Genomic DNA, 16,156 nt, shown 5'->3' on the forward strand with positions numbered 1-16,156 from the left:
TTATGAGTATTGGAATAAACCCACGCTCACTTGTATCACTTCATGGAATTTATCTCGAGTGATCGTGAGACGGTAATATCATATAAATCTTCAAACCTAGAGATATGAGTTGTTACCTATGAGTTGGTTGTGCATTGATTCCACGTAAACGCATCAGTAACTTGATGTTATAAAACGTGTCTTTGTGTACAATTCAACAAGTAGTAGAACAAGCATATGAGTTGAAGTTTATCTGTTCCTTCTAGAAATAGAAGCGATATCTGGGCCCCTCGATGATTTTGTTGTGACCTATGTACCGGCCGGTCAGAACTGAATTGATGTGTTCGATTAAGTTCTTTGTCAAACAAATCGAAAATCGGGAAACAAACTGCTAGACAATAAGTACGACATTGTTCCATGTATTTGTCCGGCTGATATCATGAGAACAGAGGATTATATGATCCCTTATCTAATGGACAAGTCATTGACAAGATCAGAGTTAATCTACAAGGTCAGAGTTCGATAGAAGCTTTTGAGAGCTACGATTGCCAGTTGGTTCCTGAAGTCATATGCAATAATAGTTTTAGACTTATCCAAGTGGGAGACTGTTGGATTAATGTCTAAGTCCATAACTATAATTGGTAAGACTTGACCCGACCCGGCATGGTCCATTTGGGTTGCATACCTTCATGCACTTGGATAGACTATAATGAGAGAAATAAGACACTTATGGTTATTAATATATTATAAGTTCTAGTATATTAATAATAAGAATAATAAGATTATTTAATTAGTGTTGATCAAGAATTAATCTAGGATTAATTAAGTGATCAAAAGAAGACTAATTAAATATATGGGTTGATTGTGTAAATCATCCATACTTATATAGTGGGCTAATGCTCCATGGATAATCAAGTTGGGCTAAAACCCATAGGATGGTCCATGGATGCTCAATGGTGTATTTGAACCCATGGATCCAAGGAAATGGAAAGCCATGACAATTAAGGATTTACCCTAATTGTAACACTATATAAAGATCTTATTCTTGACAAAAATCAGCCACTAGTATTATTCTAGAGAGGGCTAGCCGATTTCATGAAGTGTAGAACTCTCTCAAGTTATTCTAAGTGTTTTGATGATTGTGATTCCATTTGAGGCTTCCACACTATTGGGGCTAGGCACTCAAGCTTCATGAAGACTTTCTACATCAAAGAGGTATGTATTCTATCTTGTTACACTCATTGTTTTGTATGCTAGATTAGGATAATACCTTGCATGTTCTTATTTGCATGTATAATAGAGAAAACATAGATCTAAGGTATTTAGGGTTGCATGTACACTTAGGAGTGTTAGAATGCTCAAAACCCAACACAAACTTCCTAGTAAAACCGAAAATAACCCACGAGGCGCGCACATAAATATAGTTACGACAAGAAGTGGGAAAATAATTACCCCTTTGGCCCGTATTTAGAAAGAAGCACCTAAAGAATCACAGAAGAAAGAGGCAGAAAATCAAGCAGAAGATCAAAACTTTCAATCTGACAGCCCTACTCGCCGAGTACCAAACATGGACTCGGCGAGTACAATGCCAAATCTGAAAGAACAGGTCCCTGAAAAGCCATATCAGCCTCCAATGCCATACCCAACCCGAGCTAAGAAGGAGAAGCAGGAAGAGGAGTACCAGAAGTTCTTAGATCACATAAAGACTCTTCAAATCAACATACCCTTCTTTGAAGTTGTCGTCCAAATGTCCAAATATGCCGAGTTCCTCAAGGAACTTCTTACTAATAGAAGGAAGATGGAAGAAGTGAAGAAGGTGGTTCTTAATGAAAACTGTTCAGCTGCTATTCTAAATAAGCTACCAAAGAAGAAAGTTGACCCGGGGACCTTAACACTACCTTGCCAATTTGGCAACTTAGCTATAATTCATGCCTTAGCTGATTCGGGATCAAGTGTCAACTTAATGCCATATTCATTCTTCAAGAAGTTGGATCTCCCGGAACCAAGGCCAATTCGCATGGCAATCCATTTAGCAAACAAGATAGTCACTTTCCCAAGGGGTATATGCGAAGATTTGCTGGTCAAGGTGGACAAATTCATCTTTCCCACTGACTTTATTATTCTAGACATGGAGACGGATCCTCAAGTCCCGATCATCCTCGGAAGACCCTTCCTCAACACTGCGAGTGCTATAGTAGATATTCAGGATTCAAAGCTTACCTTGTGGGTAGGTGATGATTCTGTAACCTTTGGGGTTGATCAAGCTATGAAGTATTCAAGGAACAGTGATGACACGACTTTCTCAATCGACATGCTAGACGAACTATTGGAGGAGTGTGTAGAGGAAGATTCCAACGAGTCCACAAATGTTGATGAAGAATTTGATGCAGAAAAAGACTTAATGGAGATCGAAAGGCTGCTGGAAGAAGCTGAATATGAAGAAATAATGAAGAAATCTGAGAGCCCTACTCGTTGAGTAGGGCCGATCTACTCGCCGAGTTCCTCCTTTGAAAAGGAGGAATTCGTAAATTCAGCCACCAACTCACCGAGTACCCTACCTGCACTCGGCGAGTCCAGCAGTCAAAACCAAAAATTTGAGCTAAAAACATTACTTGAACATTTGGAGTATGCTTTCCTTGAAGAGGAAAACCAAAAGCCAGTGATTATAGCCTCTGACCTGTCCAAATCTGAAAAGGAGGAGCTCGTGCAAGTGTTGAAGAAAGGGAAGCGTCCCATAGCTTGGAGCATCATCGACATCAAGAGGATAAGCCCATCTTATTGCTCTCACAAGATCAATCTGGAAGAAGGAGTGAAGCCGGTTGTGTAGCACCAAAGAAGACCGAACCTGAACATGTAAGAAGTAGTCAAGAAGGAACTGGTCAAATTCTTAGATGCGGGAATTATCTATTCCATTTCTAATAGTTCGTGGGTGAGTCCGGTCCAAGTGGTGCCCAAGAAAGGAGGGATGACGGTCATAACCAATGAGAAGAATGAGCTAATCCTGACACGAACGGTAACCGGTTGGAGAGTGTGCATCGATTATCGAAAGTTAAACGATGCCACTCGAAAAGACCATTTTCCCTTACCTTTTATTGATCAAATGTTAGAAAGGTTATCGGGGCATAGTTACTATTGCTTTCTAGACGGATTCTCGGGTTATTTTCAAATACCCATAGACCCCATGGACCAAGAAAAGGCCACATTTACTTACCCAAGTGTGACTTTTGCTTATAGGCGCATGCCCTATGGGCTATGCAATGCACCCGCGAGTTTTCAAAGGTGCATGACAGCCATATTCCACGACATGGTGGAAAAATTCATGGAAGTCTTTATGGACGACTTTTCTGTTTTTGGATCTTCTTTCCATGATTGTCTCACAAACCTTGACTTAATGCTTGCTCGGTGTAAAAAAAAACGATTTGGTCCTCAACTAGGAGAAATGCCACTTTATGGTCAAAGAGGCTATAGTGTTGGGCCACAAAGTTTCCAAAAAGGGAATTGAAGTGGATCGGGAAAAGATTAACACCATTGTCAAATTATGCCCACCAACTAATGTGAAGGGCATTAGAAGTTTTCTAGGACACGCGGGTGTTTACCGGCGTTTCATAAAATATTTTTCCAAATTAACTAGACCTTTGACACAATTATTATTAAATGATGCACCATTTTATTTTACTAAAGAGTGTTTAGAGGTGTTTGAATTTTTAAAGGAAAAATTAACTAATGCCCCGATCATTGTTGCACCAAATTGGAGTTTACCCTATGAAATTATGTGTGATGCTTGTGATTTTGCATTAGGAGTTGTCCTTGGTCAAAGGGTTGATAAGCACTTTTGACCCATATATTATGCTAGCAAGACTCTAAATCCAGCCCAAGAAAATTACACCACCACGGAAAAAAACTATTAGCTGTGGTGTATGCTTTTGATAAATTTCGTCCATATTTAGTTTTTATCAAAAACAACCGTTTTTACTGACCACTCTGCCATGAAGTATTTGTTTGACAAACATGATGCCAAGCAAGATTGATAAGATGGGTGCTGTTTCTTCAAGAATTTGACACAGAGATACGAGACAAAAAGGGAATGGAGAATGTAGTAGCTGACCATTTGTCAAGACTTGAAAACCAGCAATTGCATGAAGATAGAGTTGGCGATGATTTCCCGGACAAGTATATTATGGTGGTCGTGGGAGAAGAACCATGGTTTGCAAATATAGCTAATTACTCAGCTAGCAATTACATCCCAAAAGATCTCACAAGTCAACAAAAGAATAAATTCTTTTCTGAGATAAAATATTACTTTTGGGATGAACCATATCTTTTCCGAAGCTGCGCGGATGGGATCATATGAAGATGTGTGTTCGGGAGTGAAAGCCGGAAGATATTAGAACATTACCATAGCGGGGCCACGGGTGGAGATCACGGAGCACATTACACGGCAAAGAAGAACTTTGACATTGGTTTTTATTGGCCCACAATTTCTAAAGATGCAGTCCAATTTGTCAAAGAGTGTGATTCTTGTCAAAGAGTGGGAAACATTTCATCTCGAAATGAAATACCACAACATAGTATCCAAGTGTGCGAGGTATTCGATGTGTGGGGGATCGACTTCATGGGACCATTTCCTGTGTCTATAGGCAACAAATACATCTTGGTGGTGGTAGATTATGTATCCAAATGGGCGGAGGCACAAGCATTACCAACTAACGACGGTCGGGTAGTGGTGCGGTTTTTGAAGAAATTATTTTCACGATTTGGAGTCCCAAAAGACACTTATAAGTGACCGAGGCACGCATTTTTCCAATGATCAACTAGAGAAGGTGCTAAGGAAATATGGGGTAACCCATAAATTTTCTACATCCAACCATCCACAAACTAGTGGACAAACCGAAGTGACGAATCGAGCTTTGAAGCGAATTTTGGAGAAATCGGTGGGGAGCAATCGCAAGGAATGGTCAAAGAAGCTAGATGATGCACTTTGGGCTTTCCGTACAGCTTTCAAAACACCTATTAGTACTACACCATATAGATTAGTGTATGGTAATCAATGTCATTTGCCGGTGGAGATAGAGCATAAGGCGTTTTGGGCCTCAAAGATGTGTAACCTCAACACGGAGCAAGTTAAGAGCAACCGGTTGATGCAAATGAATGCCCTTGAAGAGCTTAAAAATGATGCATACTCAAGTTCGTTGCTTTATAAAGAGAAGACCAAGATGTGGCACGACAAGAGGATTAAAGAAAATAAAGAATTCCATGAAGGCCAAAAAGTGTTGCTCTTTAATTCAAGGCTAAAGCTTTTCTCGGGGAAACTAAGGTCGAGATGGGATGGTCCTTTTCTGGTGAAGAAGGTGTTTCCACATGGTGCTATAGAGCTATTGTCAAGAGATGGAACACCTTTCAAAGTCAATGGACATCGAGTCAAGAAGTATGAAGAAGGAGTCCCCAGGAATGAAGGAATGGAAGAATTGTTGTTGCTGGAAGGGATGGCAACCACGTAGAAGGGGAGGAGTCCAGCTAATGACTCCTTAAAAAGAAGCGCTTCTCGGGAGGCAACCCGAGCTTCAACTTTGCATTTTCTTTTCCTTTAATTTATTTCTAATTTTATCGTTTTCATTCGTCTTCTTTTAAGAATATAGTTGCTTGAGGACAAGCAATACCTAGAGTGTGGGGTAGATGGTTAAAAATAAGAAAATGCATTATTTTTCCCAAACATTAAAAAAAATTCAATGTGCAAGGGTTACTCGCCGAGTAGGCACGCATACTCGGCGAGTACCTGCCCAATTAAACCCAATAAACGCAAATTTGGAGTTCTACTCGGTGAAGTAGGTCTCTTCTACTCGGCGAGTAGACAAGTTACACAGGTGGTTTATAATCTGTAAAAAAAGGGTTTTCACCCATTCATTCCTCACACTCACCCTGCACAGCAGTTTTCAAGCCCTTTGCGATTTTTTCTTCAATTTCTACTCAATCTTCATCTTTCCAAGAAAAAGGTAAGATATTTTTACTGTAAACTCACAAAAGATTCAATCTTTATCAATGAATGGCCCCTATTTTGCTTAAATTCGGATTTGGGGGTACCCTCAAATTCTAGGGTTCTAATTTTGCCATGAATTCGGAAATGTTAGAAGTAATTTCTGTTAGATCCATGGTATATTGACTTAATACAACAAACCCCGGTGAACAATTAGGAGTTTTGGGCACCCTACATATGAACGAGGCAATCCAGTCCCGAAGTTCAACCTACTCGCCGAGTAGGTGTTACGGACTCGGCGAGTAGGCAGCCTATGCAACCTTTTTATTTTATTTTAATTGCAGCGTTTTGCTTGTTTGTGTTTTCTTTACTATTGTTTTGTAGATACCATGTTCAGAAGGGGGAAATCTTCAAGAGGAGGAAGCCAAGGTGAAATCCCGTGGCTCTCGTTCCGACAAATAGCGTCCAAATCCTCACAAGCCCGCGCCAAGAACAAGCTAGAGGCACTGAAACAAAAGGAAATTCATTTTCCTAACGCTGTGGATTGGGGTTGGTTAGGAAAAGTGGGTTTGGAAGAAGAGCTCACTCCCTATTTGGTGAAGGAGTGCAATTTGGGGGATAGCACGATCATCTGTGATGGTTGGCTGCAGTTGTTCAAGATACAGGAACCGCTGTATGCTGAGTTGTGTTGGGAATTGTTTGCTACCATCACATTCCGAGGTGGTAGTGAGTATTGCAACCCCAACGTGATTACTTTTTCTCTTGGTGGGGAGCTGCGACAGTGCAGCATGGCGGAATTCTCTTGGAGGCTGGGGGTTTATGACCAAAGCACCATGCTTAATGAAGATTTTGAAGCATTTCTGGAACACTGCTACAAGGATCTTCCCGAGGGGGTGGTAGCCTCTACCTGGTGGAACACTATTGCCAACCGGGTGTACATTCCTTCTACCGCCCAGGAGGGTCATATTCGCTCACCAATCCATCACCTTATCCACCGCCTTGTGGCCAGCACTATCAACATGCGGATGGATTGGGACAAAATCCCAACCCTTGATATTTTCTATCTCTGGAGTATTATTACTCCTGATGCTTTCTGCAATCTCCCTTATTGCATTGCCAGATTTTTAGTTGAAGGGGCGGTTAAGGAAAAAGTTAACTCCAAGATTAATGGAGGCATGTTTGTTACGAGGCTTGCCAGGTCGTATGGGGTGTTAGACTTACAAGAGGCGAGGGCACTCATGGTCATTTACCCTCCACCGTTCAACACTACTTTATACAGGAGGGCACGGATCGTTGAGAAGTTTGGTGACACTTTTTCCATTCCACATGCGGACGAGCCGACAATCCCCGAGGAGCCGAACAAACGGGTTCGACAAAGGAGCGAGCGGGTACGGGAAGATCCACCGGTTATTTTGGTGGAGGAGGATAATGATGGGTGGAATCAAGTGGAGTATCGGCGCTACCTGGACGATATCGAACGAGGGGTTAATTATAATAACCAATCGTTCGAGTATCTTTTTGAGCAAATGAACATTGCTCCAAGACTCGGTCCGGGATACCCCTACATTGTGAATTGGAAAGAGAGAATGATGAGGGGTGATGGAGGAGGAGGAAGTGGAGCTTAATGGGAAGACATGGAAGAAGAAGAAGAACGAAGACTTTTTTTTTTTATGTTTAATGATGTTTTGTTTTGGATAATTGTAAACTCGGATAATTTTTATTTTTGGGTGGGATGATTATTACTTTCACTTTTAGTGGTTTATTTTCAGTTATGGAAGATTAGGAAGCATACTAAATTGTTGAGGGTCAAGTGAGGAATGAGAGAAGTTCAAGAAAAATTATACAAAGTCTTGACCTTAGGATTGAGTACGTTAGATTCGAGAGTCATGAAGAGTGTTGTTGCTGAAGGACTTAGAGAAAGGGTCAGTGAAATGTCAAATTTCAAAACCTGAGGTCAACGGAAAAAGAAATGGATTGGTCTTGGAAATACAGTGCTTACTCGCCGAGTGTGCAAAACCTACTCGGCGAGTACATTAGAGTGTTACACGCATGGTTCCAGGCTGAGAGCTACTCGCCGAGTACACGACACTACTCGCTGAGTAGACTTGCAATTTTCAAGTCTCAAAGTTGTTTTGAGCACTTTCACTACAACATTTATCCACTTTTTATGAAGAGTTTTTACTAGAAATCTTCTAAGAAGTTTGTTTCGCGAGATTTTGAAGTTGTCAACCACACGAGACGTTTGAAACCCAAGACATGGATGAACTGTTCCCATGTCTAAAGTAGATTGAAGATGGAGCTGAAAAGAAGAGAATCAACCCTATCGACTGCTACCCCAGGGGAGTTTGTTCCTATTCTCTCTATATTTGCATTTTTATTATACAATGAGGGCACTGCATAAAATAAGTGTGGGGTAGGGGGTTGATCACAAATTAGAAAATTTAGAATCTTAATTTAGGTTAATTTTTAAAAATTTTAAATTGTTGCATGCCAAAAAGGAAATTACTTAGGAATTAATTTAGAATATTTTGGTAAAAGCAATTAGGGTTCCATGTTAGAATTGTGTTGATAACTGCATGAAAATCCAAATGTTTAGTTGAGCTTATATACCTTCTAGTGCATTTGTGGCTTCCTTATTCCAGTGAAATCATGGGACAAAAACACGACCTCGCTCAGCCCGAGGGATGCAATATGTTTAGGATCGTGTACCCGAAATGTATCCAGGAAAATTATTATCGCTAATCAGTAAAGGTTGAAGTTGAGCACCCCTGCTTAAGCATGTAGGGTTTTGAGTGGAAAAAGTGAGTTATATGTAAAATAAAAAATTAATTAATTAAAAAAAAGAGAGAGAGAATTACAAGAAAAGTTTGAAGAATTTTTGGAGCATCAAAGTTAAGTATGAAATTAGAAGATCGAAAATTCCGAAGAAATTCAAAAGTTGAAGATACCAAAAATCAAACAACGAAGGTGGTGAATTCAAAGAGATCAAGGATCAAATGTCAAAGAAATAGAGAATTCCAAAGAGCTCCAATGTGGTATCATAAATTGTAATTATCTAGATTATGTTTGCTTGGGTTGCTCAACCAAAAATACCTTGAGGTTAGGAGGTTTTCTGAGGATGGATTCGGAGGGATGCATAAAATGAGCATAGTTCGGGGTGAGTGGGTGAATGTTTATGACGATTGTGAGTATTTGGAGTATGGGGTATTTGTTGGATAAGGTGTCTAAGTCCATAACTATTTCTGGTATGTACTTGACCCGACCCGGCATGGTCCATTTAGGTTGCATGGCACCATGCAATTGGATAGACTAAATGAGAGAAATAACACTTGGAGATTATTAATATATTATAAGTTCTAATATATTAATAATATTATTTGATTAGTTTGATCAAGAATTAATTTAGAATTAATTATGTGATCAAAAGATAACTAATTAAATATATGGGTTGATTATGTAAATCATCCATATCTTGTATAGTGGGCTAAGAGGCTCCATGGATTATCAAGTTGGGTTCCACCCATAGGATGCTCCATGGGAGTTACAAACCCATGGGTCATGGAAATGAAGAGTCATGACACATTAGGGTTTAACCCTAGATGTGTCAACACTATATAAGAAACATATTCTCCACCAAAATTGGCTACACTAAGAAACAAGAGGGCTTGGCCGATTTTTGAGAAGTGTGTGTTCTCTCATAAGTTCTTCCAAGAGCATTTGGTGTTGTGTGAAGCATTTGAGGCATCACACTTGGGGTGCTAGGCTCACAAGGTTTCAAGGAACACAAACAACAACAAGGTAAGTTATTCTATCTATACTTTAAGTTAAAATTGTTCCCCATGTATGCTAGATAGGAATATAACCTTGGAATTCAACTTTGCATGATAATTAGACAAACATAGATCCAAGGTTATTAGGGTTGCATGTACACTTAGGAAGTGTTAGAATGCTCAAAACCCATCAGTGGTATCAGAGCCTAGGCTTGTTTGCTTTTTACTTGTGCTTAAAAGTTGAAAAAAGAATCGAAAATCTTGCTGTCTGCGAGTGGACTCGTCGAGTCTATAGGGGGGACTCGTCGAGTTCATGTGTATCTTCAACCAACTCGGCGAGTAAGTTCATGCACTCAGCGAGTAGGGTCGACTGATTGCAGAATTTCGATTTAGTTGCTTGAAATGAATTAGAAACATTACCCTAAACTTTTTGGTACTTGAAAAACTTGTTTTAGATGGTGTAATGTCTTTGCTAATTCATTTACAACAACTAGTTATCAAAATTACAAAGTTTTAAGTGTAATTTATGAATGTGTTCATATACATGTTCTTGTTCTTATGATGTTTTAGATGATCATAGGAATTATTTGTAACCTATGTGGTAGATTAATTCTTGATCATAATGTGTTTTAATGGAGTCCATAACTTGTCCTCAAGTTATGGAAAACCAAGAGTCACACTTGAATTAAAACCATTAAAAACAAACACAAGAGTTAGAAAATGAAGAGTCTTCATTTTATTACTCTATTAAACTCATAAGTTACAAGAAATGAAAAGTTTTGAAAGTTACAAAACTTGCCCTCAAGTTTTGGAACAAGTAAAGTTAAGTTAAAACTTTAAGTTCCAACCCCTAGAATTTTAAAAGTTAAAATTCAACCCTTATACTTATATTATGATGATTTAATAATTATATATATATATATATATATATATATATATATATATATATATATATATGTATAAGAATATAGTCGTCTTATCGCTAGTACGCCTCATTCACGAAGCCGTTCTATAAGGTGGGTATAAGGTTGTTGCCTATAAAATGGTGACTTAATGGGTGTCTACTCTCACCCACCGCTTGCTTGACTGGTGGAGGGTCGTTAGCCGAACGGGTAAGAAAAGGACTTATAAACTCTCATTCAAAGTATGATGTATATTATAAAGTAACTAAATGTTTTATTAAATTCCCAATCTTAGTTACTTTAGGAAAATGTGAATAAGGTGCTAATCCATGAAATTACACTTTACACTTTGGCTAAGTCGTTGGTGGAGCGTGTGTGGTTAACCGGCACACTAACTTGGACTCAACAAGGTAGGTAAAGGGTGACTTAAGGTTTGTTATAGTATCGGTGGAGCGTGTGTGGTTTACCGGCACATCGATTGAGTGAGAAACTTTAAGGGTACCAAGTGATTTGCATCGTTACTTCACACCTCGTTTTGTGATCCTCGGTATCCCAGTCACAAAACTTGGAGGGCACTCTCGATATTGAAACATGCCTTTGAAAAGTTCATTGAATCTCAAAGAATCTAGGAATTTCTAAAAAAAACCAATAAAACCTAATATCTAATATTTCGGTTTTCGTGGTGGAAATTGGTGAATCGTCATTCACCTACCTTTCAAATATGGTATAGCTTAGATTACGGCATACCTCTTCTAAGTTATATTATATTGTGATTGGATCCTAGCCTTAATATTACATTTGGGTGTTTTATTAAGGACTCTCTTAAATCTATACTAAACTAGTTCTCCTCTTTCAGATGTCTTCAAGTAATGCTTCTGGCTCGAATCCTAATGGCTCCTTTACTCTTATGAGTTTGTGTGGGAAAGTCACCTTTGATGGATCCAACTTCAATGAATGGATCAGAAACATTAGGATGATTACCCGCTACGAGGACAAAGAATATGTCCTTGACAAGGAGCTTAAGGAGATTGATGAGACCACTGCAACTCCTCAGGAGATCGCTGACTTTCAGGCACATGAAAGGGATGCTACGAAAGTAGCATGCATCATGATGGCCACAATGACAGCAGAACTCCAAAAGTCCTATGAGGATTTCTACCCTTATGAAATGCACCAAGATTTGATGGAAAGATACCATCAAAGTGCACGACAAGAGAGGTACGGAATCATCTGCTCCATGATAACATCCATGATGAAGGACGGGGATTCCGTCACGAGCCACATGCAGAAAATGCAAAGATATGTGGATCGATTGCTGAAGCTAAATGTGAACCTCCCTTAGGAGCTTGCAATAGATATAATTTTGCGCTCCTTACCATCGTGCTATGATCAATTCCGCATGACATATCACATGAATAAGGAAGAGGTCACTCTCAGCAAACTTCAGGGACTTCTCAAGACTGCAGAAACAGGTCTTAAGGGGAAGTCGGTTGCTATCACTCCTACTCCAAACTCAACTCCGGTTTTGGCAATCGGGAAAAATCGAGGGAGGAAGAGAAAGAGATCTTCGAAGGGTACCAAGGCTCAGACCCTTGATGGCTCTTCTTCAAGTGGAACCAAGAAAGGTTTCATTACTCCTTCTTCTGACCGAAAAGAGGCTGAATGCTTCTATTGCCATGAAAAAGCTCATTGGAAGCGGAACTGCCCAAAGTACTAGCAGGATGTGAAGGATGGGAAAGTCAAACCCAACCATGCAGGTATTTACACTATCATTTCTAATAACTCACCCCATTCGAAATCTTGGGTCCTTCATACCGGTTGTGGTATTCATATTTGTTGTGACTTGCAGGGACTAAGAAGAAGTGAGGATGTGGAGCAAGGAAGAATAAACTTGATCATGGGGAACAGGAAAGCTTCACCTGTCACCAAGATTCGAGTTTATACTTTATCGCTAAGTAGTGGGTTTTGTTTAGATTTGAATAAGTGTTGTTACTCACCAGGAATGGCAAGAAATATTATTTCCTTTCATGCTTTGTACAAACAAGGGTTTACCTTTTCGTTTAATAATGAAGTTAGTTCTATTGATGCTTTCTTTAATAATGTTCTTTATTTTAAAGCATTACCTTGTGATGGTGTGTATGAAGCTGTGTCTGTTGTAGATAACTTAGGAAATAATGTTTTGTGTATTGATTCTACTAATAATAATAACTTGGATAAAGCATCATTATGGCATTGTCGTCGTGGACATATAAGCGAGAAACGCATAGGCCAACTCCAAAAGGATGGAGTCTTGGAGACGTTTGACCTAAAGTCAAATGATAGTTGTGAATCATGCTTACTTGGAAAAATGACAAAGTCACCCTTCACAGGCTCGTGTGAAAGGGGTGAAGGTTTGTTGGACCTTATACACACGGATGTGTGTGGACCATTCAAACATGCCACAAGGGATGCTAATCGTTATTATTTGACTTTTACTGATGATTACAGTAGATATTGATATGTCTACTTAATCAAGCATAAATCAGAGACTTTCGAGAAGTTTAAGGAATTTAAACAGGAAGTCGAGAATCAATTGGGCAGGAACATTAAGATGCTTCGATCCGATCGAGGTGGTGAGTATCTTAGTTCAGAGTTCCTCGACTATCTAAGGGAATGTGGGATTGTCTCACAATTGACACCTCCCAGGACACCGCAGTTGAATGGTGTGGCTGAGAGGCGTAATCGAACCTTGTTGGACATGGTTCGTTCCATGATGAGTCGAGCTTCGCTACCAATCTCATTCTGGGGGTATGCCTTAGAGACTGCCGCCCATATCCTTAATCTAGTCCCTACAAAGAAAGTTGCCAAAACTCCTCACGAGATGTGGACTGGTAAAGTACCTAAACTAGACCACATCAAGATTTGGGGTTGAGAGGCTTTCGTGAGACGCGAGACTCATGATAAGCTCGAACCCCGAAGCGAGAGGTGTATTTTCATCGGCTACCCACAGCAATCCTTTGGTTACCTCTTCTACAGACCTAGTGACAATGTGGTCTTTGTAGCAAGAAGAGGAGTCTTTCGAGAAAGAGAGTTTATAAGCCAAGGAGACAGTGGGAGGCAAATTGATCTTGAAGAAATTCAAGAGTCAAGTGGTGATGGAACTTCAAACTCTAGCCCTCAACTTGAGGAGGAAACTCCTGTTGAGCCAATTGACGAATCTGTACCTCTAAGGCATTCCACGAGAGTTAGGAGTGCACCTGAGCATTACTATGGATTCCAAATTACTGCGGAAGGTGAGACACTTATTAGTGATGGGACACTAGTAAGTCAAGATGACCCTAACAGCTGCGAGGAAGCCATGGCAGGCCCCGAGTCTGCTAAATGGAAAGAGGCTATGGATAGCGAGATACAATCCATGCATGACAATCAAGTTTGGAACTTGGTTGAAAATGTACCAGGTCGTAAGACAGTGGGGTGCAAATGGGTCTTCAAGAAGAAGATCGACATGGATGGTAAAGTACACACTTATAAGGCTAGACTGGTTGCAAAGGGCTTCTCTCAAATTCCTGGAGTGGATTATGATGAGACCTTTTCTCCGGTAGCCAAGATTAAGTCTATTCGGGTTCTGTTAGCCATAGCCGCATTTCATGACTATGAAATTTGGCAAATGGATGTCAAAACCGCTTTGCTTAATGGAAAGTTGGTTGAAGATGTTTACATGAGTCAGCCAGAGGGTTTTGTCAGCAACGAGTACCCCAACAGAGTGTGTAAGCTTGAGAAATCCATTTATGGGTTAAAGGAAGCACCTCGTAGATGGAATCTTTGCTTTGATGAAAAGGTCAAGGAATTTGGCTTTTCTAGGAGTGAAGATGAATCTTGTGTGTATGTCAAGGCTAGTGGGAGTATACTTAGATTCTTGGTATTGTATGTGGATGACATACTACTCATAGGAAACGACATTCCAACCCTGCAGGAAGTAAAGTCCTGGCTTGGGAAGTGTTTCGCTATGAAGGACCTCGGTGAAGCTGCCTATATTTTAGGGACAAGGATCTTGAGAGATCGGAGTAAAAGACTAATTGGACTTAGTCAAAGTACCTACTTGGATAAGGTGCTGAAGAGATTCAGAATGCAAGACTCCAAGAAAGGAGAGTTGCCCATCCAGAGTAACGCCAAACTGAGTAAGACACAAAGCCCTAGCACTGAGGCTGAGATAGCACAAATGAGTCGAGTACCTTATGCTTCGGCTGTAGGATCAATCATGTATGCTATGACGTGTACCCGACCTGATGTAGCTTTTTCCCTGAGCATGGTTAGCAGGTTTCAGGGGAACCCTGACAAGGCACACTGGACTGCCGTAAAGAATATTCTCAAGTACCTACGAAGGACTAAGGATTGGGTCCTTACCCTCGGTGGGAGTGATGACTTGAGAGTTGTAGGGTATAGTGATGCTAGCTTCCAGACTGATAGGGATAATTTCCGCTCTCAGTCGGGCTGGGTCTTTACCCTAAATGGAGGAGCAATTTCTTGGAAGAGTTCCAAGCAAGAGACAGTGGCAGATTCTACTTGTGAATCAGAGTATATTGCAGCTAGCGAGGCGGCAAAGGAGGCGTTATGGCTGAGGAACTTCATTGGAGACCTTGGAGTTGTACCAGCTATTAAAGAGCCACTGGAAATTTTCTGTGATAGTGAAAGTGCTGTTGCCTTAGCCAAGGAACCAAGGGTCACGGGAGATCCAGACACATCGACAGAAAATACCATTTCATCAGACATCAGATCGAAGAAGGACTCCTCGTGGCAAAGAGGGTATCATCAGATGAGAATCCGGCAGATCCCCTCACGAAGGGACTGACTCGGTTTAAGCATCTGCAGCATGCTCGGAGCATAGGGCTGAAGGATGATATTAGATTTAGTAGTTAGATAACCTCGAAATTTGTAAAGTGTAATTGACATCTGATGATGAATAAAAGTGTTTTATTTATGAGTAAAGTGTTGCTATCTCTTGTCGATCGTTTACTATATTTCTTTTGCATGTTTTGACTTCCAGAATAATTTTTGTTTGGTATAACATATTATTCAAACCTCCACAGTCGGTCATATGTTGGAAGTAGGTATGAATCAAGACTGTCATGTTTGGTTGTAGAGGTCTTGGACAAGGCTACAACAATCATGAGTGCTCATAAGTTCTGAGCATTGGACTCAACCCACGCTCACTGGAATCACTTCATGGAATTCTATCTCGAGTGATCGTGAGACGGTAATATCGTATAAGTCTTCAAACCTAGAGATATGATTTGTTACTTACAAGTTGGTTATGCATTGATTGTACGAAAAACGCATTGGTAACTCGATGTTATAAATCGCGCTCTTGTGTGTAATTCAATGAGTGGTAGAACAAACATATGAGTCGAAGTTTATCTATTCCTTCTTGGATTAGAAGCTGATATCTGGGCCCCTCGATGATTTTGTTTTGACCTATGTACCGGGCCCGGTCAGAACTAAATTGATGTGTTCAATGAAGTTCTTTGTCAAACAAATCGGAAATCGGGAAACAAACT

General features: G+C 40.2%; 1 protein-coding gene across 1 annotated transcript; it reads left to right on the forward strand.

The window, feature by feature from the left end:
- The first annotated feature begins 1,564 nt into the window (after positions 1–1,564).
- LOC111915484 (uncharacterized) lies at positions 1,565–2,455 on the forward strand. The gene has a single exon (XM_023911143.1). It carries the CDS (start codon positions 1,565–1,567, stop codon positions 2,453–2,455), a length of 891 nt encoding a protein of 296 aa, XP_023766911.1.
- The last annotated feature ends 13,701 nt before the right edge of the window (positions 2,456–16,156 follow it).

Source organism: Lactuca sativa, chromosome 2 (genome assembly GCF_002870075.4).
Source record: "Lactuca sativa cultivar Salinas chromosome 2, Lsat_Salinas_v11, whole genome shotgun sequence".
Taxonomy (NCBI): Eukaryota; Viridiplantae; Streptophyta; class Magnoliopsida; order Asterales; family Asteraceae; genus Lactuca; species Lactuca sativa.